Source organism: Candoia aspera, chromosome 3 (assembly GCF_035149785.1).
Source record: "Candoia aspera isolate rCanAsp1 chromosome 3, rCanAsp1.hap2, whole genome shotgun sequence".
NCBI classification, from domain to species: Eukaryota; Metazoa; Chordata; class Lepidosauria; order Squamata; family Boidae; genus Candoia; species Candoia aspera.
The window spans coordinates 70,442,614-70,470,343 of record NC_086155.1 but is presented as its reverse complement, the minus strand read 5'-3'; the positions used below and the strand labels follow the sequence as shown (position 1 = coordinate 70,470,343).

Here is a 27,730-nt window from a genome sequence, read left to right as displayed (position 1 = left end):
AGTGATTCAGGAAACATCTTGAATCACTATTATTTGCAACTACTTTAGTGCAGCAACGTATTAGACTCCACACAGCTACATTTACTGTAAGTGGCAACAGGAAAGATGCACATTAAAGAAATCACACATTTGATTAATATGTTCAATAGGGATGGAGAATGTGGCTCTCCAAACGTTGCTGAAGTACTACTTCTATGTATGCCTGGCCAGGAGCATCCACAATAATGGTCACTGGCTTCAAAATGTCCGGCACAACCAAGTAATTGAAGCCCTATCCCTCTCTACATACATGCAATGTATACAATGTACAAAAGGTGTACACAAAATTTTGTAAGCCAATTACCATTGCTGTAGATACCTCTGTCCTTGGCCTAACCCCTGGGTCTGCTGGGAATTGTAGTTCAGCAACATGTGGATAGCTGTAGGTTTTCCATCTCTGCCTAAGTAAACATACTAGAAACTATTAATTTGATGGTAAGAATGTTTGTCATCACACCAAATAAAAACAATATGTATCATTTTAAAATTAGGTGTGGAGGAATATACCTTTTATACATACTGTTAAGTTCAAATTTTAGATAAGAAAATACAAATAAGTTCAATCTGAAATGTTTATTAGGCAACAATTTTCCCACCTCTATAGGGAAAAATTGCTACAGAAGGTATGTCTTTCTGTGCTCTGAAAAAGTTTATTGCTGGCATTTATATTGCTTCGTGTAAGATCAATGTAATCTTTAACTAATTTTCATTTCTAATCAGACACAAAGAGACACAAAGTAATTCAGGATACTTGACAGAAATGTTAACATCTACTTTTATTAAAGATCAAAAAATGTCTTTCAGATCACAAATATATTGCACATCTTCAGTATTTCACATGGTACAGATTACAAAAATGTTACAAAGTTTTTATATGAACCTAGTCAGAAAATGCAAAACAATTTTTCAAAATGAGAATCCAAAAATATATCGCAGTTTTCATATGCGTGTGTAAAGAGTTGCAGGTCCCTTCTATTGAACTGGACGCAGTAGCTGTGCAGAGGGAAATCTGATGGCAGGGGACCTTTTGGCGGGCACAAAGGAAACAAAAGAATATAACAGAGAGCTTTTTATTTTTGGACTTTTTATAGAAGGGAGAACAAGATGAGATGATGAGTAAGGGGGAGGAGAGTTCTCTGTTCTGGGATAAAGGTTACCAGTGTGAGAATTTAAGCTGTAAATTTCTTTATGTTGTATGTCTCCCAAAAGGAAAGAAACCCTTGAAAACAGTATTGGTTATTGCAAGTAAAGAATTCCTTTCTCAAACATAAATGGATTCCTGGAAATTATTTACACATTCCCTCTCTAGACCCCAGTAATCTTGGCCATCTTTGAAGTTTGCTTTCCTACCATCTAATGAAAACTACTACAGTAAATATCTGTTCTCAGATAGTGGTAGGATGACTAAGTTGGAGATGGCTACTGAAAGCTATTGTGAATCTTTATAAACCTAGCAAATTTGTTTCACACAATTTACCCACAAGAAGGTAGGGGTTACTTAAATTTATACCAGAAACAAAAAAAAAGTTCTCCATTGTGATTCTTCTACATCTTCAAAAGAATGTATTTCCATTTTAAAGAGAAGAGCAATACACTAATACCTACTGAAAAGTAGTACGATTTGTTATCATCATCATTAAACTAATATACCATTTTACTACACAAACAGTATACTTATTTCTGGATGGAAAAGAGGAAGATATACTGTAGTTGTTTACATTGCAACAGAGATCAAAGCAAAGTGTTTATTTAATATTTATAAGGCACATCTTTACTCAGAAATATGCTTTATTATAGCCAGTGAAATTTACTCCCAGGTAAGCATCCATGGTTTTGCAACTTCATTCTTGTACTTCTCCTCTTACAATAACTAGCTTTTTATTTAAAGGAATACATGAATTTTCAAACAGTGAAATGGTTGACAAGTTGGAGACAGGTTTTCTGTCCCTGGGAGCATTTTCTGAGTAACACCTCTCCCAGTGTCCTGGAAACTCCTTCAATCTTCTGGAACAGATTTGTAGAAAGCGGGGTTGGAGACTGCAGAAGAAATCAACCAAGATTGCTGCATCTTTTTACACTGCAAAAGTGGGATTCTTCTGCTGGATCAGAAATTTCTAGTGGAGGAATCTTTCTGCCCACTGATGGCAGAATCTGGATCCAGTCCAGGCATATGCAGGGTTGTGTCCCATTTTCTTACTCATAAAGAAGATAAAGAATAGCTAGATGCCTTTTTGCCCTAAATTTAGTTAATCTGGCAATTGTTTCTTAAAACTGTATAAAACCTGAGTGATTTAATATTCTAGTACTTTGAATATACAGCATTTTATATTGAAGGAGTATTAATGTTTTTACTTTGAAGATAAATTAATATCTTTTGTTATCCTGCTTTAAAACAAATAGCAAATGTTATTCCTAATTCGAATGCTCAGAAGAAAGCCGCCATCATCATAATTTACAAGACAATCCCTATTTGCATAGTTCTTTCTTGCACTCCAAAGACACCACCTACTGTGGAAATTTACTTGAATCTCATGAAATAAAGATACTGGTATATAAGGTACATTTCCTTTATGTTAAGCTAACACTGATCAAAATATTCATACACTAAATATATCAACATGTATACATAATATGTCCATATACACACTAAAATAATGCAGTAAATGATCAAAAATCAAGGAAGCCCTGTGTAAGGTACGTAGTGTAGATTAACATCTCAGTAAACTCTACCACTGCTCCCAGGTAAAATCATCTCCTCTGCCAAATAGAACAAAAAACCCTAAAACTGTAAGAAAAATTACTGCATTTCCAGCCAGCACAAGGCCACAAGCTCCCCACTTGATCTGAAATAGAAAATAAAATAAAATTAACCTTTCATTCATTGATACAAAATACATGCTATTTTGAGCATTAGAGAAGTCCAAAGAAATACAACATCATGATGGTAAAAGCACTTAAGATAAAACACCAAATTTTAAGGACCAAGAAAACTAATTATTATGTAATTAGTGGTCATTATAGAACTCATCAACAAATTTGCTAAAATGAACTGACATAAAAAGAATTACAAGTCCTTGAATTACTCAAGAGAGCAATTAATGAAAATGTACAAGAAAGTTCATCAACGAAAGGACAAAGCTAATTGTGAAGAATTATTTGCAAGCAATCAGCCACAACCTTCATAAAACAGAAGTTTCCTGTCAGCAGTACAAATCTGAAAGTTTAGATTCTTAATTCTAGAATTCATTCATGATTTGAGTATTTATTTCATTTATCAACTACTGCTTTCTAATCCTGATTGATTAGGTGCCATCAAGTCATTGTCATCTCTTAGAAACCATATAGATAATCAAAATCAAAAGGCTTTATTATGGTCTTTAGGCCAGAGAATACTACAATAAACAAACATAAACCTATAATTAAAACTAAAAAGTAGACATAAAATACAGTAAGATTATATACAATAAATTAATAAAGTAACAATATAGATACAGTGGTAATCACCAAAATTTGTACTACTTTTGAATCATAAGTAGGGTGGATGGCACACATTTTCTCCATGATTCTAACCCCGTCACTTACATCAAACTTAGAAAAAGGCTATTTTTAAGTGGCTTGCTTTTGGTGGTAATGTAGATGGCCCTCTTGGAGGTACACCAGAATCTCAGTGGGGGTGTATACCATCCCTGGCTACAGGTTGCCCTCCAAAGGTTATAATGTAATGAAGTAGTTGAATGGTTATAGTATATAGGACATAAATAAACTGTAGTTCCTTTAGTTACAGCTGCTATGGGAAAGAATCATCAAGCTGGCATGTTATAAATGATTAGGTGGAAAATCTGTCTTTACATATGTATGTATGTCAAAGATAATAACACACAACAACTATGATTGGTAGTTAAAAGGCCCATAAAGAACTAGTGGACATCAGTAAAGTACTGGGAGATCGTAGCCAAAGTTAGCAATGAGTTAGAAATTCTGGACAGATTAAAAAAAAAAAGGTCAGTCAGAAGTCAATTAGTTGTTTGTTAGAAGATGCCCAAAAAGCAAAGAATTTTGACCTATTCTTGAAACATAGCAATTATCTTTTTAGGATGACTTGACAGCTTTAACTTTGTTCATCTTATAAAGTTGTCTCTGTTGGTGGCCTGGCATAGTTTCTGTAAAGAGAATGTATATTGGTGCTAAAGTTAAAGGTTTTGTAACTGATGCAGCATTCCTTGTATGAGGACAGTGAACTTTTATTAAATATTGTGCAAGAATGTTTATATGCCAAGCCTCAAATTGTTAAAAAGGGAAGTTAAGAGGTCAGCCACACTGTTTCATTAGCTTATGTTTTGCATCTAGTGGAATAAGCTAATGTTTAATAAGACATACATTGTTATAGAAAAAGCACAGTGTTTGAAAACATGTTTCAGATCATAAAAGCTCTCCATTGCTCCAAGGGAAACTTCAGAAAAAGCAGCTCTGAATCTTTCAGCCAGCAATTTTAACAGAAGAAAGTAGCGTGAGCTAGCATGGTCAAAGATAGATTGATTCAGACATAATTATCCTAGTCCAGGTGCAGTTTGTTTGATCAGGAACAAGCTGTGTGTTTAATCCTTCATCTCTGTTTTTCATACTTCAGTACTTCCAGACTTTGTTAAACCATAATTCCCCAATTCAGATGTCACGGAAAATTGCAATTTAACAAACCAGTGATGTAAAAGGCAGGAGAAAATGGGAGAAGGAAGCATGCACATATGTTCTGTTTTCATATCAAACAAGTAAATGGAGAAGTGCTTGAGCAAAATATTATGTGGCATAATGCATCTTGGATACCATAATCAGAAAGTGTACCAAAAGCATTTTTTAAAAAGAAGACAGACATATCACTTATGTTCGAACCATTAATGCTTTGAAGAAATACTATGAGGATTATCATGGAGTCATAAATCAAGCACACCACAAGGTATGAATCAACTCCTTTCCCAAGAGCATGTTTTCCTTTACAAATATACATTTATTTTCCTGTTAAAAGCCAAAATAAAAGAATTTTATTTCAAAAGATGTTATGAAAACATTAAAGCAAAAAGGCATTTTATCCTCCATAGATAATGGACCCCCCCCCAATTATTAAATTTGGCAAGTCTGAGAAGAGGAGGAGAGGGAATGGGGAGGAAGACAATGGATAAGGTGGATGGATGAAATCAAAGCAATCACCTTCCTTAGATGGGAAGCATTTGTCCATAGAGCTGAGCCCAGCACGGTGGTACTTCATTAACTAAACATCTCAGAGACAATTCTGAACAAGGGTGTCTGCAGGGCTGGTTAAAAATCTCAAAATGGCAGACAGAACCAGGCAGTCAACACCCTTCCCGCTTTACATCCATGTAATGCATGCAGTACACATTTAAAAGGGATGGGGCTTCAATCCCCCAGTTGCGCCTGCCTTTTTACATTGCTAATCCCCCTCAGAAGCCTCTGGTTCTGTGGTTAGTCCTCCAATTATCACTTACCAAAGAAAACCAGATAATCTATTTCTTTATTAAAATGTTGATGGTCTCCATTTTTATTTTATTAGTATTTTCAGTCAAAAACTAAAATATATTTAAATACTTTGTGCTACAGTACCTCTGTCTCCAACTCTAGGTCTTCATAATTATTTTTCATAGTACTGCTAAGGGGCTGCTAATCTATGAGAGTAAAGCTGAAAAAGTCATAAACCTGTTTGCTATAGAGAAAGCCCCATTTAATAGTGGAGCTTTAGTTCAAAATAAATAAGCTTCAGATTGTCCTATACATGCCACTGATACCAATCTGATAATGTAAGCGTGCTTGTAAGCAAGCTACATGACATTATGCATAATGTCAGAAATACACCAAATGAATCAGCACTATATCCAGTTAGACATTATTAATTCCATTTTCTTATGATGAATCTTAAGATGTTTAGATATGGCATAGCTTACATTTCCTCTCCAAACAAAATTGTAAGAAATGTATTTTCTCCATTTTATATTTTTAACCATTAGCAAAAAATTTTTTAGTAAGAATAGGAAAGAATTAGAGCTCTCTCTAGTGGTATGGCTGTAGTATTCTTTTTTCTTATATTGTATCATTCATAAGAAAAAAAATTCACTTGGGCAAATGTACTAAACCACAGAAAATATTAGGTGTTATTGCTGGGGAAAATATTCTCAGAAATTGGCAGAGACAATTTTATGACTGCAACAAGTCAAAGAACTAACATTGAAGATCTGGAATTAAGAAATTGAGAAAGAACTCTATAACTAAAGATGAGAAGTAGAAATACATTTATACACTTATGTTTTAATAAGAAAGCGCATTATTTAATCATCAAGAAAAACTCAAAAACTGTGAAGAAATTCATTGTGTTGTTTCACCAGGTATCCTCCTGTTTAACTGGTCCTGCTGGGCACTCAGTGAATCACAACAAACATAATCAAGGGAATTACAATAAACAAACAATCAATGTAAACAGAATTAATGTTGAGAACAATGAGGATGGGCTGGAAGGAGGCTCATCACTGAATGTAGCAACCAAGACTAACAGGATATGGAAAATTAATGGAATACAACAGTGCCAGAGCATATTTTTTACCTCTGTTGCATTTTTCATTCATTCTAAACATAATCAAAATCTGTCAGGGCTATCATTGTCTACCATGACTGCATACAGTACATTTACTCCCACTGGTGGTAAAGGGGAAACAGTAAAAAAAGTATATACATATCAAAATCAAGTTTTGCAACATCCAATATAAACTCTGAAAAATAATTCAAAGTCCAAAATTAAAGAAAATAAATAATTCTTCCTCTTTAAAAATAGACACTGTATTATCTAAACATCTTATCTAAACATATCTAAACCTTTTCTACTCTACTTCCTTCCTATAGTGGTGTGCTAGGTTATGATTTAGCACAGTGTAGAAGCTAGCCATCATAGTTAACAAACCATGGTATATGTCTTAGCAAATAATGGGATTCAACAAACCATGGGTGGGGCTTGGATGAGCTCAACTGCTGAAAAACAGGTCTGGTTCACACTAAGCCAAACATAGTTTTGCTTAGTTTTGGCTTATCAAGGTAGAATCTCTGCAAACAGGATCTGGTTACTTAATCCTCAAACAGAAAACATCTCAAACAGCTTACTCTGCCAAAGTATCAGAGAGTGTGCATTCTTGTGCTTTTTAATATCCTCCCTTCAGCAATTCCCACAAGTAGCTATAAAAATACTGTACTGAGTGGGACAGAATTAAAATAGCAACCTATTTTTATGTGCTGCATTCTCTATAGCCATTATCTGTGGCACCTCCTTAATACAAAAAGTTGGACAACTTTTATATGAACTTTTACTTGCAGATAAAGTTCTAAAGTGTCATGGCAAATAGCAAAATTCTGTTTGGCAGTTTGCCAGACATGGCAGTGTTACAAGCAGCAGCAGAAAGAATAGGAAGATAAAAAGTTAGTGTTCTTCCCTGTTATTACTGTATATTATTTTATTTGATACCGAGTTTACAAAATCTTGTAATCTTTGGCATTGGTCTGGGACCTTAATAAAATGTACTGATTGCTAACCCAGCCATTATCACTTCCAAACCATGATTTACAGCTTAGCATGACAGTGTACCTAATCAGCTGTGATTTGTGAAATCACAATTTAGTGCAGTATATGAACTCAGCAATATAATTTAAAATATGAAGTCATTTTTTTCTCTATCAACCCTTTTTCTTATTTATGTAGATCCTCATGGCACTTATGAAGTGAGCGCCTGAAGCAGCTTCCTCCTATTGTATCACCCAGAATCTGGTATACAATGTTTTTCAATAACGATGTTATAAAAGTGTTAATTAGCAGAAATCATTGGATTACTTCTTTGTTAAGAATCCTTCCACAGAGCAAGAACTCTGTGGATACACACCTTAACTTACATTGTCTTGCTATAGGACTTACCACTTCAATACGTGCAAGAATGATAGGAAGTCCAAAAGCAGAAACCACAATTCCAGTTGTAAAGAAATATGCCAGTTCCTTACAAGTGCTGCTTGCCGCATCTGTATCCTCACTTACTCTTGTTGCAATAAAGTGAGGAATAGGGCATATGGCATAAAATATCAAAACAAATAATGGCCAGTAGGTACTGCAGAATGATAGAGAACAGGAGATTAAGGCAGTTTGAAATAAATGTTTATGCAGTATCAACTTATTTTGTCATATACAGAAACACAGCTGCATACATTCACATATGTATGCATCCTATCACGTGTGATAAATATACAAGTCACTTTCTGTTGCTTCCTCCATACCACTTTTTTGGTCCACACACATACACATTTATTCAATCAGTGACTTTTTGGGTACATTTTTGCCAAACCACTTCAGTTTTCCTCTCCTTTCATACCATTCCCAACTATTAATCCCACATCTAGTTCTTCTAATGACCATGTTTCAGCAACACAAAAATACTCAAATTAAATTCCCCTACCACATTTACAGATTTTTATGCCAAGTAAATGTCCTCAGAATTAATATCTGATAACACAGTACTGACACTGTATTACTCAAAGTAACATGCGCTTACCCATAAGTTTCTAAGGCACATCCCAACATAAGAAACGTCAAACCAATGACTCCGGTGAATGATAAGCCAACCAAGGCTGCAAAAGTGGAAATAAAAAGAACGTCACTCAGTTGTTTAATTTTAATAAACTAACTTTCACAAATATAATTATAAAATCACTATCTGGCTGCTGAAATCCTTAAAAATAATTGTAGCACACATCATGGAAGGTGTAAGCAGAGAGATAAAAGATGCGTAGTAGTTAACTTGGCCATATAAAGTGACCTCATATTTCACTTACAAATGTCACCTCCTAACGCACTAAAGTTGAGGTTCCAAAGGAGCAAACTTTGATGCTGCTTTCAAAACCCTAACCCTTCAGGATTGGTAGTGTCTGTTACCAGATTTTGATTTGAATCTTTAATTACACCAGACTGAACAGGCACAGTTCAACAAAGGGGAACTGAAATAGGACACACTGGTCTTGGTGGTTTCAAGAAACCTACTAGGAAAGATACCCAAATCTGCTGAGATGATGCAAGGGAGTGGTCAGATTGCTTCTACAGGTTTGGACAAGAACACTGCCTGGCGCCCTAAAGGTCCAGATTGCACCTGCCAGTGAACCTTTGCTGAATAAGCACGACAGGCTCCTCCTTTCTTTGACATCTTCTTGTGGAACTCACATTTCCTTCAGGAAACAAACCCCAGGCAGGTCACAGGAGAAAGCGACACTACTAGCCAACAGCAGAATACAAAAGGGGTCGAGCCGTCCAAACTAAAAAGAGCTTGGGTAGCCAGCAAGAAGACGGGGAGAGAAAGAGATGGGATCCTGGATCTCCTGGGGAAGAGATGCGGTTGCCACAGCACCGGTCGCTAGGATGGGAAAGTCGAACTATCCGATTTCGTGAAGACAATCCCTCACGGAGAGGGGGGGCAAGAACTCATACCTTTGATCCCCGCCATGCCCACTTCCTCGAAGGGGCGATTTTCACGCCTTGGATCGCTTTCCGGACTTCGAGGCAAAGGAGGCGGAGTGTAACGTCGCTTCTTCCGCCTTCTCTTCACGTGGTCCTCTGCTAAAGCCTGCCCCTTCCCACAGGGGAAAAAAAAGGGGGGGCGGAGAATCGGGAAGAAGTTGCATTACAAAAACGGGAAACACATATATTCAAAAATACCGATCTCAGTTCACGGCACGCCGCCGCTTCGGGGACCTGCCTGGGGTCGACTGAGTTCTTTCGCGAAATGCATACCGACGGGTTACTTCATGTTCAGACAGCGCCAGCTTTCCTCCTCCTCTTCCTCCTCCTCCTCCTCCATACAGGATCCGAGTCACGAATTCTCTCAGGAGGAAGTTCTTGTTTCTTCACCGCGCGAGAAAGAGCGACCGAGCCCACGTGTTGAGAACTAGCCGTCTGACTTCTATCTGAGCGTCTTTTTAGCAGGAAAGGAGAATTTGCAACCTAAACTGAACTGTTTATGGACATTGCTTTACAATCTTCTCAGAGCTTCTGTGGAAACCAAACAAGCCGTGCGACGTTTACGCACGCTTTTAATTATAAGAGCCATTTGTTTTTGTGGATAATTTGCCGGGAGGTGGGAAAGGTTGTCTGAAAAAATCACGCATGGATCTATTAAATTAAAGAACAGAATACTTTAATTCTTACGTTCTCCCATGTATTTGCCGATATTTAGAAATTATTCTGTATTTTTAGAATTGTATTACACCTTTGCAAAAATCTGTAATGGCATAGCAAATGAAACCCACACCCAGTTTTTACTGTCTTGATTCCTCAAAAAGCAGTTTGACCCATGTTCAAAATGCATAGAAAAGCATGATGACAACATTTCTTCCTTCCCAGATGGAGAGGGTGATAGGGAAGGGTAAAGAAAAGGACTGAAAGGTGCTCCAGCTGACATCTACACTGTAAACCCATGTGTGCATTTCCTGGCGTTTTTTTTGTTTTTTTAAGCGTGGTTGCTATTAGAGGAAGGAGATGCAGAAGCATCACTTATGATGCTATTCATATTTTAAATCCATCTGTGTATTTCCTGGTGCGTATTTCGTGATTAAAAGAAAAAGGATTGTTGTGGGGGAGAGGAGGAGGACATGTACAAGCAGCGCATATGACTCTGTAAGAAGCAGGGAGAGACTGCCTTGAGCCCAGGAGCCCAGGAAATCCCCATCAATAGAGAAATGGCCCAATCAAGTTCTGCAGAGCTGTAAATGGAATAACTTTTTCTGCAGCTTAATAAAAATAATACATATAGTGGCGTAAGATCACACAGGTGCAGAGTTACTTCTAGAGCAGCATGAAGACCCACATGTGGTTGTGCCATTAGTTCGAAGTATGAGACTCATTTATGGATGACAGGGTATCCTCTGTGAACACACAGAATCATAGAGTTGGAAGGGACCTTGAAGGTCATCTAGTCCAGCCCCCTACTCAGTGTGGAACAAATGGCTGTCCAACTGTCTCTTGAAAATCTCCACTGATGGAGCACTGGCTACTTCAAGGAGGCAGGTTGTTCCATTTCTTAATGGCTCTGAGAATCAGGACATTCGTCCTTATTTCTAGTTTGGATCTCTCCTTGTAAAGCTTCCATTCATTGGTTCTGTCTTAACATTGGGTGCTAGGGAGAATAAACCCATGAATTATAAATGCCTGTTTTATATTTTTTGCTCTACTTCTCAGCACCATCCATGCATTGGTATGGCTATTTCACCCTGGGAATTTTCACTGGCCCTATAATAAGAATATGACATACATTTTACAAGTGAAAGTTTCCCTGCCTCAAATGTCCACACCTACATATGACAAGAAAAGCACATCAGCAGCATATGTCTACATACTTTGTCCCTTCATAAAATAGGGTGGTGGTGACAGTCATTTTCAACAAAAGAAATAGATATCCATTCATTTCACAAACACCTTTTTTTTGCACACAGCATACTATTTCAAGGTTTAGACTGCTCTGAAGAAGAACTGGTAGTTTATTCATATCAATTTAGTCTATTGTTTCTCCAACCATTCATACCCAGAGGACACTGATAGTAGTGCAAGTAATCCAAAGGCAGATACTCTCTTATAAGGAAAAATAATCAAAGAACTAGTGTGGAAGCACAGGAAAGCTATAAATAGAAGATGGCATCATTTTGACATCTTTTAAAATTCCATGAAAGAGTGATTGCAAAAGGAAGTGTCATCTGGACAGGGCTGCAACTAGTGGGGGGCAACTGGGGCATGTGCCCTGGGTGCCGCACTGGGGGGGGTGCCAAAATGAGTGCGGAATCCATGTTTGCCCTGGGTGACACAGACCCTAGTTGTGGTCCTGCATCTGGATGTTTCCCAGAATGTACGTTCAGAAAATTGCAACAAGAAATCACCACAGACTTCTTTGGCCTTATTTCTTAAAAAAATGGATTCAGGATGACCACCTCCATGTCGTCGTATTTTGTGTATCTGTACAAGATCCGTCCACATCTTGAACCTTTTATTCTACAAAGAATAAATACAAATCAAATGGACTGAGTTCTTTAAAGTTTTTAATATATACAGATCTTTTAGACTATTCACAGTTCAATGGCCTTACTGCAGACTTACAAAAAAGAAAAAAAGAATTGTTGATAGACCTGAATAAAAGTGTTGTTTCCGGATAGCATCAAAAAGAAAGAAGGGGAAAACTTTATCTGGTTTCAGTAGTTTCATAGTAGCCTCCATTTCATGCATTGTAAAACAGCAGTTAGAGGAACTGCGTAAGCTAGGTAAGTTTTTCATGTTTCAGAACTAGATGAAGCTTAAGGGTTCCTTTGTGTTTCACGTAAACTTTAGCTGGACTTCTAAAAATAATAAACTTGATACACTAAGCGAGTCATTGGTGTAATTTCAAAAAATGTTTGCAAGATGAATTAAATCCATTTATATACAGCATCATAAGCATCTACAGGTGAAAATAAAAGAGTAAAACAACTCACAGGAACATGATTCACATTCCAAAATGTTTTTAATAGACAAGCACATACTTGATCAAAACATTTCATAATATGTTAATAAATAACATCCAGTTTGTTACACTTTTCAAACATTTTAATGTCTTGTATATATAAAAAAGGAGAACTTGATGTTTTTGTTCCACATTGGCAGTAAATGGCAATAAATAATGAATCAATACAACAAAAAGATGGCATTTAATATAAAAATAAATGTAGGTTGGTTGACATGCTGTATCTGCAGAAAAGGGTTTCTTACTAGAAAATAGAACAGAAAAACAGATTGTCTTAAAAACACTAAATTGATAAAGATTTTCACATTACCTTGAAATTCCTCCCTTTAAGAAAGAGTGTGGAAATTTCTGCTCATCCACTAGCTTCCTAGTGAAAGCACAGACATTTTTTCTCCACCCAGTGTTTTTTAGACCTATCACTGAACAGCTTTATAAGGAGTTATGCTGTATAAGAGATTCGAGTGTGTGACAGGACTGCAGTGCCACCATACATTCAGTAAATGAGAAATACCATTTTCAAATGTCACCTCAGGATCAGTAATACTCAGCCCAGGTCTACATGGTTGCTCCTGCAAGCTGACTTAGTGACAACTGTTTAGAAGGAAAAGTAGTGCATAATTGCCTGCTACTGGATTTCATTCAGAAATACCACTAAATAAAATTGCCATTACAAGTTTCTCTGCAGAAAGAAAAACATGTTGAAGTACTATGTAAAATTAGTTTTGCAAGAAGGTGAAAAAACATTTATCTTCATAGGTACCACATAGATCTTTGTACGTTATTGCTTATTGAGCCAATATATATTTTGTAGGTAGGATTCCATCATTTGACTAGGTTACAAACTAAATTACTTCCAGAGGCTTAGAAGGTGAGCCTGTGTTGTAGTTCGGTTGCATTCAAAAATGCTCTGGGAAGCGTTGGATGTTTGACTGAATTCAATTAAAATTTCAGAAGAACATAGAACATAAAAGGAAAAGTCAAGGGTTCACCTGTATGTAAGAAGGTAATTTATCTCAACGGGGAATTTTAAAAGCTTGCAATATAACCCACACTCTCAGTTTCTATTAGTGCAGAGCAGTCAACACAGTACACTACTGATTTTGGTATCTTTAAGAGGTTTCTGCTTTAATATAATAGATTATTTAAAGATGCACCCCAAATTCAATTATGTCTGTAGAATGTCTGCTTAAATCTCAAATGTGAAATACAATACTACGCTTAAGGCAGCAGTAAGTTACCAGAGATATAATCCAGTTACCTAGCTGTCATATTCAGAACATAATAAATAATTCACGGGCCAATTAGGATGAGAAATAGTGTACTTTAAATAACTGCATATGAAATGAGGATGTAGTTTGAGAGAGTTAGTTCTGGATACAAACATTCAAGATCAAGCCACATCCAAAATGTTACAGAGTCCCTTTTGCTAATGGCAAAAAGACCATTTCATCTCACTTGTTCCAAGACAAACAATCTCAGTTTACTAGAATGACTGTTTAAATCTGAAACAACATTACAGATCAGTCCCAAGAACTCCTTTCTCTTTGCATCTGTAATTCATAAGGATCAGCCTTCTCTTTTTTTCCTCTCCATGAAGAAAATTTTTTATTGGGGCTTGTTTTAATATTTTTACATCTCCAGCCAGACATCAGTTCAGCTGTGAAAATCATGTGGCAAGGAACAATACAAGGACTAGCACAGATCTACAGCAACGTCTGAGGAGGAATACTAATACAAAGGCTTCTGGCCTTGGTTTTCAAATTCTGACCAGGCATCATTGAGCTCCATAAAAATCATCTTTGCATACTGTTCATATGGCTGTCCTGTAGCCTGGAAGAAAAGCAAAACAACAGGTCTCATAAACACAAACGTCTATTTGAAAAGAATGTTGTTCACACAGAGATATCCAACAAGAATTTGTGTTTGCTTAGGACAAATCCATTTTAATCCATGGGCTTTTTTTTTTTAACTAAGTCTAGGTCTTACCATTTTACCAGTCACCTGAGGTAAAAGGGTTTTCAGGTGAGGGGGAAAATGGTGAAATGGTGGAACTGCATTTTATTGTATTATATGCTGTATATGTATGTATGTATGTATTCATGCATGCATGCATGCATGCCAAAGGAGAATTAGGAAGCTTGCAGGAGAAATTAGAGATAGATAGATATAGATATTTAAAAGTTCTGCTAGGGTTTGATCCAGTAACATCTGACTTCCAAGGCAAAAGTTATACTGCCAATGTATGGCTTCACTTAGGGTAACAGGAAGGTCTAAAAGTGTTTCTCAATCTTGGGAACATTAAGATGTGTGGACTCAGCTCCCAGAATTCCTCAGGCAGCTGTGCTGGCTGGGGAATTCTGGGAGCTGAAGTCCACACATCTTAAAGTTGCCAGAGTTGAAAAACACTGGTCTAAATGATACAAGAGCTAATAATAAGCATTGATTCAACTGAAGCCCTTCCTCCATAAAGTACTCCATGAAGTACCAAGACTGGCCTGCAAGCAGCTGAAACCTTCTATCCCAAACTAACAGAAGCCTTCCAGGCAACACAACAGGGAAAAGTCTACTTCAGAAGCAGAGCTCTGAGGTCACTGTGAAGGTGAGTGAGGATTAATATAGGGTGACCTTGTCTATTTCTGGTCTCCAAAAAGAGTAGGACAACCAATGTTGATGTAGATAAGCCCTTAGATTTATTCCACATCAAAGAAGCAGACAGTTGGGCTAGTTCTTGTTTTTGAAACAAATCCAAACCATAAAACTATATTACTCATTTGTGGAAAAATGCACATTTTTATCAAGTTTGAATATCTGAGGAAAGTCTTACTTATCAAAGCAATAAGGAAACAGCAGTAAAATTAATTTTGCATGCATTCCTTTACAGCAGGATTGTTATGCCACAACTGATATAGGTTACCCTTTGTACATGTTCATTTATTCTAGAGAAATACTTGTCATATAGACTACAATGTATCTTTAGCTATGTTTATACCTAGCTAACAATTACCAACCAATATGGCTGGAAAAAATAATGCTGCTTATCACAAAATCAGACCTTAATCTGAGTGATCTGTGGGGTGCATTATGTATTTATTCCTAAACTGGGGCTATTTGTTTTACAAATCACATCGTTTTATAAAAAAAAAAGTCATTGTGAAAATTAAAATACATGAAATCGTATTTTTCTTTTCTTTTTTTTACTTAATTCAAGCCTATTGGAATCTTTAGACTTTTTAAAATATTGATGAGAGAAATATTGCAAGTTACCCTGAGACTGCTACTGGATAAGTATTTCATACCTTGAATTATATCTCTCCTTCCCCCTCCTAATAGCACAATCAGTTTCAAGTCTTCTCCCGGGCTATGTAGATCTAGTATGAATGAAGGACTATCATGATAAATCACACATTACAATCTCCTGTGCATCACAAGAATCCCACTCATGTTGAAGTTTTTAACATTTTAAAGTAATAACGGTGACAACAATGTGTAGTTGTTTGTGTATGTGAAGTTGCTGCAGTAATACACAGAACTAGAGTATTAGTTTTGTAAAACATGAATCCCAAAATGTTGTTTCTTACTTTATCAGGATGAACAACAAGTACTGCTTTCCGGTAAACCTTCTTCACTTGTTCTGGACTTACAAGATCTGCCATGCTCACAGGTTTCCATTTTGTTTCTCCTTCCCATAGCACTGTATGCATGGTAGATAACAATGCTCTTATATTTCTCTCCTTCCCTTCAATCCATTCAAGGATCTGTGTAGAGAGATATAGTCCTGAATCAAACTGCTAAACTACATTTACATTAACAGGAGGATGGAATTATTCCTATTAAACTGAAATTGCTTATAGACTCTTTCAAAATTCCAAAAGAAAAAAAAGAGAAATGATTATTTCATCATATGGAAATCTCAAACTACTCTCTTGAACCAGGAATAAATACAGTATATAAATATGAATTTGAAAATGGAGTTTCAGCTCTCTAGCCCTTTTCTATTATCAGTCACCATGCAGATGCTAACATTTGGAAATTAGAAAAAAAAACAGTGCAAAACATCTTGAGAAGCTGCTATAGAATATTGACATTATTTATGTATGGCATACATAATTAGTATTACACCCCAACATATCTCTGAAACTTTATTTTAAAATTTTCTAAACTATCTCAATGCTTACTTTTAACTTTTCAGGATCCATCTCTTTGGCCATTTCTTCTTTTCGCATCTCTGCTATTGTTCTGGGTCCCTTTTTGTCTCTATGAGCATTAAAACCTTGCCCAGATAACAGATCCTCAAAATCAGCAGACAGTTTGGGCTTGGAATCTTAACAGTAAAAGAAAAATAGATATTATTCCTGATTTGAGAGATTACTGTATTTCTCTAGTGTGATCAAGTTACTGCACCACAGAACTTAAGCCAAAACAAGTATAATGCTGTAAAAAGGTACAGCTGGGTTTTGTTATTCTCCTCCAACATCTAGTGAAATTTACTGTAGAATATAATATTATCAAGTACTAGAGCTCCCTATATGTAAACCATATCATTGGCAGATAGGAAAACTGGTAGCATCGTAGTATATCTTACAGTGACTTTCACTTCAAATAATGGGCAACATGTAGCCCTTCAGATGTTGTTAAAATTCCATTCCTATCAGCCCTTGCCAACATTGCCAATAATGAGGACTACCAGGAATTGCAACCTAAAATCCAGAAACCTGCAAGTTGCTCATTCTTGACTTACAAGTCATTGGGGAAAAAGACAAAACTAAATACTGGCTTATCATTATAAGCAGCAGCACCATTTCTGCAGTAATCTCTAATTCAGCCTTCCCCAAGCCCTTTAGATGTGTTAGATCCCCAGTTAACAATTCTTAATTTGCAGAGTTATATTTCCAAAACCCATGGAGGGTGTCCGGTTGGAACAGGCTGATGTAGTGCCACTCTTAGGGTTAGAATATCTGATTTAATTTCAGACATACCACTTACATTATAGTTGACTGAGACTTTGCCATGAAAATATCTCACTTCGGAGCCTACCAAGCAACATACTATTTGTTATAAAATACAGTTCAAAAAATTAAAAGTTCAGTTACCAGAACTGCCTGATCCTTTTCCACGGTCATTTTGAGCACCAGGCATTGCAGAAAAGCTCACATTATAATTCGGTCTATTTTGCGGAGAAGAATGAGGCATGCTTTGTTGAGCTTTAGTCTGTGTTTGAGGCCTAGAGAATCCAGGGCCCTGTGGCCAGCTGCCACCTCCCATTGGCTGGGGAGATGGTTTCTGTGGTGATCCCATAGGAGGAAAAACCCCTCCTATTCCTGTAGGTGTATTGGGTTTGCTTGCAAAGGAAGGACAACCTGAAACATGAAGTAAAGCAATGTGTATTAATTTTGTGTTTGGCTTAATAAGAAACCAGAACAAGAACTGCTATACCTATAACCAAGTATGAAGGCTTGGGAGCTGGTAAATAAAATACCACATTTCCAAGATTATAAATGCTAAAAATTATTGCACTCTGAAATAGGCTACAGGCACACTGATCTTATAAGAGAAACTTCCTGATAGATTTGGGAGTAGTAGTGGAGAATGGCTGTACCCTTCAACTCAAAACTTCTCCAAAACAAACAAAATGATATGTCCTATTACTTTCAAGTGCAGGATAAAGTTGTGGTTGATTGGCTGCTTTTGGGGGTGGTGGGGTGGTGTGCATGATCAAAACAAAATGTCATCCAATCAACTCAAATACATAATCAAGACACTTGTTCATCATACTTAATACATCATTCTATTCACTGAGAATATATTTTAAGAGACCATCAAATGAAATCCTAATGTTTTAGATACTTGCATCCTTATATCATTTCCCTATTATTGAATTATGGCATATAGTTTTTAGTGGCCTGGCATGGCTGCTGTTCTGCTGGTGAGTCAGCAAATGGAGTCAGAAAAAGGGAGAAACAGCAAAACTTTGGCCTTGAAGGGCATCTATGCTGTCACAAGGGCTGATGAACTGACCCCTAACAGCCAGGCTGTTGTGGGGAGATGTAGACACAGCAGTCCCATTGGTCCAGCCTGGTATATGGGTGTTGGGGACTAGAGCCCTGGGGAGGGGTACCCACCTCCTCAGTTTCTGGGGGACATGCTGCTAGTCTGACCCAAAATTGGAGAGAGAGGGGAGAGGAAAGAAGGAGAGGAGAGAAAAAGACTGTGCAAAATTGAGTGGCTGGAGACAAAAGTTGGAGAGTGAAATTATGTGAGTATGCGGTTGGGGAAAGAGAAGGAAGGTCCACAGGGGGCTTCTCTGGAAGAAGGGAAGACCCAGAGAGAAGACATCTTCACCAAGGCCTGAGACAGGAAGGAGGGATCCAGCTGGCTGCAGATGGTATCTTTACACAACACCCAAGACAGGAAGGAGGTGTTTATTAGTAATTAATAAAGCCCTGGTCTCTGGGGAAGGACTGGGCAGAAGACCCTGAGAAAGGTTCTTTCCCCAATGCAGAAGCAGTAGGTGTTCAGCCGAGCATCTCCAGGAGAAAGTCAAGCCATGCTGAGCACATTACAGTTAATCCAGCCCATTCCTTTCTTTTCATTCTCTCTTGATCAGCCCAGAAAAGGGGGAGGAAACAGGAGAGCTAGAGGGGGAGAGTCTCTGGGAGGGAGACTTAGGAGGAAACCTGACATCAGGTGAATACCAGGACTGGGTTGTTTATACCTGTTGTAAATAACTGCTGTAAATTGCTTCATGGTAAATAGTAAAAAGCCTCCACTGTCTTTGTTTTTCTGTGTCAATCACCACCCTGGCAAAGGAAAATACACCTCCAGTTCTAATAGAACCCCACCACACTGTGACATAATTAAAAAAGATAAAAACTACAAATAGCCATGCTACATCACATCAATTAGATATTTAACCTTGATTCTGCAAACCAAGAAAAAACCAACCAAGGGAAGCAGGGCCCGTATTTCAACATCAGTGGGAAATTTAAACAAATGAGGCACCAAACAGCACAGAGGAGTGGAAATTTAGTTTTACTATCATAATAGACTTTAAGGGTTAATGGAAGCTGTTTATAAAATGGGAAAGGGGCTGAAAAGGTATTGAAAAACCAACAATTCCATACATTTTATGATCAGTTAATTGGGTTGCATGGGCGATTTTTCTCATAGAAAACTAAAGCTGCAATGTTAGCCAGAATTAGATATGTAACTTTGAATTGCTCCACCTTTGTACTGGTCAAGATCATTAATCATACTATTCATGAGATATATTCAATTATCATTTGAAAATCTGAATGTATGAGAATTCCTATCCCTAGGTATATATGTGATTAATTATCACAGATTGCTTGAACGGATTCTGGAGTCAGTATATAAGTCTGAAGAGAATCATTGCCAAGTCATTCACACCTAATTCAGACAAAACTTCAGACATAAGGATATCATAGTCCTCCATCTCTCCTAGCAAAATCATCCCGCTGGGCTACAAAAGGAATCAGTGCCAAATTCAGGTCAAATGATCTCTACCCATTTCAGCATCTTCTCCAGGAAGAAGTCATAGATTATAAGTATTTGGATATTCTAGATCCAGTTATCTCTTTTCCAGCAATAAATACATTATAGATGTCCTTAAGAAGATGTTTTTTCCAACTCTTCCAACTAGATATAATGTCATGAGGTCGAGAGGCAAGCAAACAGGTGGCTGGTAAAAAAAACTACCATGCACCTTGTCCAAAATTCAGGACTTAAAGGCTGAAAATAACAGGTTGGGGCAGACCCATGAAATTTTGAGCTGCTTCAAAAGATCCCAGCATGGATATTGCTGTCCCCCCAAAGCTATTGTTTGTGGAGTCCTTAAATCCAAGTCCAATACTGCTACGTTCTGCTGAGCAGCACACCTACAAAATCTCCAGTCTGTCCCAGGCATCCAACACATGATACAAGCACTCTAGACTGGCATTTGAATGAACAGGAAGTCTGGACAGAAAAAGAGAATTGTTTGGAATTCTCCTTAAAATTTAGACTAGAATTTAGAATTCTAGCCTAGACTATACAAAGAGCACCCAATTGCTTAAAATTCGTCTAGGGCACCATATGAAACATTTGGAGCAAGGGAAGCAGCAGCATTGTGTTATCTGCCACTCATGGGTTGACTATGGTTATTCATTCTGGAGAAGCAGGCAACAGGCATATTCCATATAACATGCACTTCTGAATATACATGTCTTTTGGCCATGCAATCATCAGTCAACCTGCTAGATTTGCTCCAAGAGTCCCCAAGTCAGCAAAAGGATCCAGAGTTTGTGGTTTGGCTTGATGTGTGGGGGTGTTGTGCAGTGATCCTGTAGGGCTGGAAGCAGTTGATTTGCTCCCCATGCCTAGGCAACATAAGAAGAGAAAAAGCAAGTTTATGAAATAAAATTTAATGACCTCAGAGCCGAAAGTAGCACAACCCTACTGCATAAAGTAGTTACCTTAACATAAGCAAATCATGCCATTAATAGAATTGTAATCTGGTAATACATCTTTCTACAAAGTCTGCATAGAAGTTATATTCAAACAACAGCATTGAACAAGTCCCAACAAGTACCCAAATAACTTTTGACAAACCAGAGTAGAAAAAATAACATCTAGGTTGCTCCCTCGTTAAATTTTGCTATTAAGTGAACAGAGAATACAGAAGTTAACTTGGCTCATAAACTATAAAAAGGCTTTTGACAACTAGATAAATATAGCTAGCAGCATGTATAACCTGTAATACACAGGCTTTTGTAAAAGCTCTGTAATAGATCAATTCTTCTCTGGATGTAATGTTTTTATATTTCATTAGGACTTCTGTAATACCTTTGGGCAGTTCTTGTTCAAAATGTAAGGTATTAAGGTTAAACATGTTGTGTCCATTGAATAAGCATGTTTTCAAAACATAAAAAACAGTTGCTGGAGGCTGATCCCCTCTTACATTCCTGACAGAAGTCTAATTAATGAAGCTGCTACTTCATTTGGAGAAAGCCAGTTTGGTGTAGTGGTTAAGGCTGTTAGCAGCTTGCTAGGAAAGCCTTTGGCCCAGGAGAGATCAGAAAAGTCACACACCAGGCATTTCTCTAAAAATAATTTTATTTACAGAAAGCAAACATATTTACAGGCTCTCAGTGAGAGCTGCTTAACTCTCTACATGCCTACACAGAAGGGAAACTGAAACTAAAACAAGTCCAGGCAAGTTCTTCCCCCCAGGTGCAAAAATTAACAACTGAAAAGGGGACAATTAAATTCAACCTCTTCACCTGGGCCAAAATGATTAGTTACCATAGTAACCTTAATCTGTAGTAGAAAACATATTAACAAAGGCACCAGGCTGGAAACTGGGAGACTGTAAGTTCTAGTCCCACCATAGGCACAAAGCCAGCTGAGTGACCTTGGGCCAATCACTCTCTCTCTCTCTGAGCCCTAGGAAGCAGGCAATGGCAAACCACTTCTGAAATCTTGCCAAGAAAACTGCAGGGACTGGTCCAGGCAGTCACCAGGAGTCACACTGACTAAAAGGTGCATACACACACACGCTTCATTTGGTAGAACCCCCCATTAGTGCAAATTATATTTTTTAAAAAATATCTTTCTAATACAAATAGAGAAAAAAATGTTCACAGTTAGCTAAAATTTGCCATTATGAACTGTGGACATTAAATGCAAAAATATATTTATATTCACAGCTCATTTGGACTCAGGATACAAGTCTAACTGGACATTTGAATGACTACATCTTATATTCAAACAAATACCATCAACAGCTGTTTTTAGATATATCATTTCTACAGGTTTCATAACTGTGGTGTAGTGGATAAGATGTTGGACTAGGACTATGAAGAATCAGGATCAAATCCATCCTCAGTTATGGAAAGTCACTGGGTAACTTTGGGCTAATTACTCTCTCTCAGCCCACTACTTCATACTTATTGTACAGGGAATAATTAGAAGTAGTGCTATGTATAGAGAGCCAGTCTGGTGTAGTGGTGAAGGCACCAGGATAAGAACCAGGAGATCATGAGTTCTAGTCCCACCTTAGGCACAAAACCAGCTGTCTGACTTTGGGCCAGTCATTCTCTCTCAGACCTAGAATGGAGGCAATGGCAAAACACTTCCGAAAATCTGGCCAAGCATACTACAGGAACTGGTCCAGGCAGCCACCAGGTGTCAAGACTAACTTTAAGGCAACCCCCCCAAAAATAGTGTTATGTATGTCACCTTGAGCTCATGAAGGGAAGGTGGACTATAAGTCTAACAAACAAATAAATAACTGTGGAGTCCTTGGTGCTCTCTGAGCCTTGTTTTCTTGCAGACGTTTCATTGCCAGACTAGGCAACATCTTCAGTGCAAAGAGGGAGAGGGCCTTGCTCTCAGTTTATATACCCTGGCTTCCCTGCTTGTGTTGGTAGGGGTGTTGTTCTCTCCCTGGGAGTTCCTTGATTGGGCTGTTGTTTGCTGCTTGGTTGATTGCCTGAGTTAATAGTTCCTTGATTAGGGTGTATTGTGCTGTTTGATGGTTCATCTGGTGTTAATCCTAGTGCTGATCTTTGCATATCTGGGTGTTGATTGCTGGCAAGGGAGTGTACTGGTCTTTGGGCTTTTCTATTGTCTCTTTTGACATAAATAACTACTTGGAAACTGATAAGGAATGACAGTTCTTAGGTGAACACATTTCACAAAAATCATCTTAAACACATTAGAAATTAGTTTCAGACAAACCTGATTTACTAGGCCACTCCCAGTCCCCCGAAATATCTGGCTGAATGGAAACAGTTGGTGTACTGGAAGGACCTAAACAAGATAAACATTGCCATTTAAGACACTCCTTTTTTATGTATTAGAGCAACATTTTTGAAACAGTACTGTAAAAGATTTGTTCATGCATTTGCTTTTGACTTTATCACATTGTTTCTGAGCAGTTCACGATGTGTCCTCATTAAGTAAATATATATATGCAATTATCTCAAAATGATCAGCTTGTGAGTACTAATTTCAGCAGAAATGAATACCCCAAAATGTTTTAAGTTCATTTTCCAGAAAATCAATACATGTGATGTTTTTGTCATCTAAAAAATTCAGGTTCATGAACTTTACATAGGAGGAAGTTGTCATTCAATCCCTAGAGACCATCATACAACAATGCCTATTAAGAGTGCTTAAACCACAAGTAGCCGACATGTTACCAATGGACACCAGTGCGCTACCCATGCTCCTGGTTCCATATTACTTGATTTTTAAAAATTGCAAACTTCAGTGCTTGGGAGTGGGGGGGAGGTGAGATGGGCGGTGATAAAGTTTGATAAATAATATTTTTTAAAAGTGCTAGCCTCTAGCAACTTATTTATTTCTAAGAATGCATGGAGGCCAAATCTATACACATTTACTGAGAAGAAAAATTGCCTCCTTCAACCAAATTTGCTCCTTCCCAATTGTATATAGTGGGAGGATGGACAAAACTACTGTCCAATAAAATCTGAGGGACACAACTCTCTGAATATTGACTATGCTGACTATTGTGTCCAGGTCTCTTGGGACCTCAGAAATTTTAGATTTTTTCAGTTTTTTAATCCTTTCCTTGTCCTTAGCTGTGGATGCACAGCCCTTGCTTTGACATTCTAGTACAAATCCTGGGGTGGATCATATGTGCTTAGACTCAATCGTTTGAAATATTGGCAGGGTCAAAGATCAAAGAATGGCTAGTGTAGGAACTGGAGTTCTCAGTGCAGAAATATCAGTTATGCCAAGAACCAACAGGTCTTGGGTGAAAACTGTTTATTGATTATGTGCCATCAAGTCAGTGCTGACTCTTAGCAACCACATAGATAGATTTTCTCAAGGATGTTGGGTAAAAAGCAGAAGGCAAAATGTTGATTAAGCCGTGGGAAAGATTGGGAAAATAATCACCTGTTACTGTGATTATAAAAAGGGTCTCTACTTCATGTCAACAGAAGATGTCAACTACTTAATGTAAGCAAAAATTTCTCATTCAGCCATGCCACTTTGAGTGTCTGGGAAGCTTCTGCCAAGGTTGAGCCAGATCACTGAGGCTGAACAGATTCCACATTTCTTGCAAATAAGATTGCATCTTATTCACATTTTTTAAAATATAAGAATTTTCCCCAAAAGCTTTCTGATACCTGCAAATAATTTGAACCCAGTGGTTTATTACTTTTAATTAAGTGAGCATGGTATTTTACTGCTGAACAGATACAGTCCATAGCACCATTTAAGGAAATTGGAAAATGAATCATTTTACTTGATCCATTTGCAAATAACCTACATTTCAAGGGGGAAAAGGTCAGCACTATTAATCATTTTTCTCATAATTAAAAAATTAAAAAAATACATCCTACCCATGTTAAAAGGGTCCCCTTGCACTGTAGGTGAAGGACTCCTTGCTGCTTGAAGAAAAGGATCACTTTTGGCATTTGATGAAAGAAAAGAGCCTAAAAGATCTGGGACAGGTTGCTTAGGACTACCCCCAAATGGGTCAAAGGCAGTTGCTGAAAAAAGAAAAATTAGTTCTAAGAACATGCTTCCCCTTCTGTTCCAATACTGGGGAATATACTTGTATTTTACAGTAATGGTGTAATATTCTGAACTTTACATAAATTGTCTCATTAATGGTGAACCAAGGATGCCAAAGCAAGTGTGACAATTCTTTTAAACTAATTGTAAAAATGGAAGGGGAGATCACAGCAGCCATTAGGATAAGGAAAACAACACTGAACCCATGCTGTGGTGATGATAGATGACACACAGCTTTCAGCATGTACTAATCAAGAATGCAGGTTGTTGCAATGTAAATAGACAATTCAGATTGCATAGGTAAAAGTTTTTATGTGCAAGGGCACAGGATGTGCCCACAAGTATCATAACATGTCCTGCCCCCTTGACATATACAATCAGGCTAGAAAAAGGAACCAGGTAAATAATAGCTGGTTAGCATTAGGACTGGTTAATAGAATTCACAATTCATTGGAGAAACCAAGTGACCAGAGTGACAAGAGATACGGTCAACAAGAGCCTAACAAAGAATTTCTTGTTAGAGGTGGATTTTTTTCATCTCTTAATCCTGATTTCCTCCTAGCTATCCTTCCATTGTTAAAGGATTACTTGTTGGGATCAAGATAGCCAAATGTGTGGTTCTGAAGTGAACTGGATCTTATTTTGCAGATACCCATTCTCTCTCTCTCTCTCAGAACTGAGTCACAGAAGATTGAAGATTCATTCAAGGAAACTCTCCCATCTTCTTATCTCCCACTGCAATCCTATACCTAACCTGCAGAAAATCCAGAGACTTTCCTGAGTACCATAAAATGGGGGCACTGAAGAAACTGCTGGCAAATGGAGAAACTTGGCCAGAACTAAATGGAGGCACTTTACATCTCTGAGTTCTTCTCAGAGATGTAAAACTATTCTTCTACCCTCATGTCTTAAAACATAGCAATTGGTAGTTGTCCAAACTAATAATCACAGTAAGAACAGTAATTTACAAATCCAAAGGAAGCTATTTTTCATGAAGGATCTTGTTTAGCAACAATTGCTTAAAGTAGATTTGTTTGTTATGGTTAAGATTTTTTACCTTCTCCTACTCTTGGGGACAAAGATGGGGATGCTGAAGTTGCAGGCCGTCGTGGAGTTGACTGTGCAGAACTAGTTCCACCCATCTGAAAGACATCTTCAACAGCTCCTTGACCACCTTGGTTTAGTCCTCCAGAATTTCCAACCCCAAAGAGGTCACTCAGCAAGTCTGAGTTAGATGGTGGTGCAGTGGGTGCTGTTGGGTAGTTCATAGGGGTGCCATCCAAACCTAGAAGATCCACATCCTCTTGTGGAGGTGGGCCTGGATGCTCTTGATGCTTTTTGCTGTGCTTTGAAGCACTGTGAATTTTGTCAGTGCTCGTGCTGCTGTGCTGACTGGAGAGGGATAAGAGTTCATCATCAGATTGCTCGCTTTCTTCATGGACCAATGCTGCCCTGTCCTCAGAGCTGGGGTGAGAACCGGTTCTTTCTAGCTTTTGATCTAAGCAGTAAAAACAGCTCGACATTAGCTAGCAACTTTGTTGATCTTCTAAGGCAGGAAAAAAAATCCTTGGGAAAAAAAAGTCACATGTGAAAGCAGACAATATCAGTAATAATAACGGTTATTCTTAATCCAAGTAATTCTTGTTTAATTCTCAATGTACAACGGAATATCCAAAATATAAATTAATGTATGGTATTTGCATTCAAGTGATTTTCCAACCATACATTATTATATACAAATAGCAAAAATATAAACTAGCTGACTCAAAAATTTCCACTGAATTCCATGCACATGCAGGTATTAGCCAGTTTATTTTATATAAATTAAAGAATGCCTGTGGACTGTGGTATAAGATGTACAAGCTCCCTGAAGGCAGGCAGAAAGATGAAAGAGGGAAGGATTGTGAGTTCTGAAAGATAGATTACTTGAGCAGAAATCCTATGTACCTTGCCAGCTGAGAGATGACAAGAATGCACCCTGGCCAACATTCTTTAGGTTATCTTGCACTGCATCTACAGAACTTCTACCTAAAATGTAAAAGGAGTCAAAATAAATCAAAGATGAGTGAATTTAAAATAGCTGAGCTTGATATTTTCATGAGAGCTGAAAGTTCTACTCCAGTCTTTGGCCATGCTGACTGGGGTTTTTATGAACTGGAACTCATTATAACTGTGGGCACCAGGTTGGGGATAATTCCCCCAGATGAAACTAATGCATTCCTTACCTGCCAGGGCAAGGGTGTCTTGATGTTCCTGATGTGATGAGAAAAGAATGCTTGGGTTGATGTCTTTTGTGGTGAAATTCTCCCATGGAGGAGTTAAGTCTGTCTGCCTGTCAGTAGAATCTAATTCTATCTCCACAAGGACATGGAAGAGTTGGGGATATTTTTCTGGTGAATCACATGCATCCAGCTCGGGTCTAAAGATTGACAGAAAATTCTTCAAATTAAATAAAAGAAATGGTTTGAAGATGATCTGTTAAATCATAACTTGATCCTGAATATGGTAGCAACAAGTACTCATACAATATGGTTAATTCTTTTTAAATGAAGTACTAATGTATTGTGATGATAAACAGG

General features: G+C 37.6%; 2 protein-coding genes across 2 annotated transcripts in view; both read right to left on the bottom strand.

Annotated features, from left to right (window-relative positions):
• Positions 1-796: 796 nt before the first annotated feature.
• LEPROT (leptin receptor overlapping transcript) lies at positions 797-9,695 on the bottom strand. Its single transcript, XM_063298078.1, has 4 exons — positions 9,551-9,695; positions 8,625-8,700; positions 7,997-8,183; positions 797-2,882 (listed from the first exon to the last, which is right to left on the bottom strand). Exons 1-4 carry the CDS (start codon positions 9,564-9,566, stop codon positions 2,766-2,768), a joined length of 396 nt encoding a protein of 131 aa, XP_063154148.1. The 5' UTR covers positions 9,567-9,695; the 3' UTR covers positions 797-2,765.
• Positions 9,696-12,630: 2,935 nt separating this feature from the next.
• Positions 12,631-27,730, bottom strand: part of DNAJC6 (DnaJ heat shock protein family (Hsp40) member C6) — a 42,950-nt gene continuing 27,850 nt past the window's right edge. The window contains exons 10-19 of the mRNA XM_063298069.1: positions 27,377-27,570; positions 27,099-27,179; positions 26,209-26,649; positions 24,977-25,126; positions 23,343-23,414; positions 20,855-20,980; positions 17,696-17,962; positions 16,781-16,926; positions 16,184-16,360; positions 12,631-14,435 (exon numbers count right to left, since the gene is read on the bottom strand). Of these exons, the coding sequence (XP_063154139.1) occupies positions 14,334-14,435; positions 16,184-16,360; positions 16,781-16,926; positions 17,696-17,962; positions 20,855-20,980; positions 23,343-23,414; positions 24,977-25,126; positions 26,209-26,649; positions 27,099-27,179; positions 27,377-27,570 (1,756 nt within the window). The 3' untranslated portion in view covers positions 12,631-14,333. The remainder of the gene's footprint in view (positions 14,436-16,183; positions 16,361-16,780; positions 16,927-17,695; positions 17,963-20,854; positions 20,981-23,342; positions 23,415-24,976; positions 25,127-26,208; positions 26,650-27,098; positions 27,180-27,376; positions 27,571-27,730) is intronic.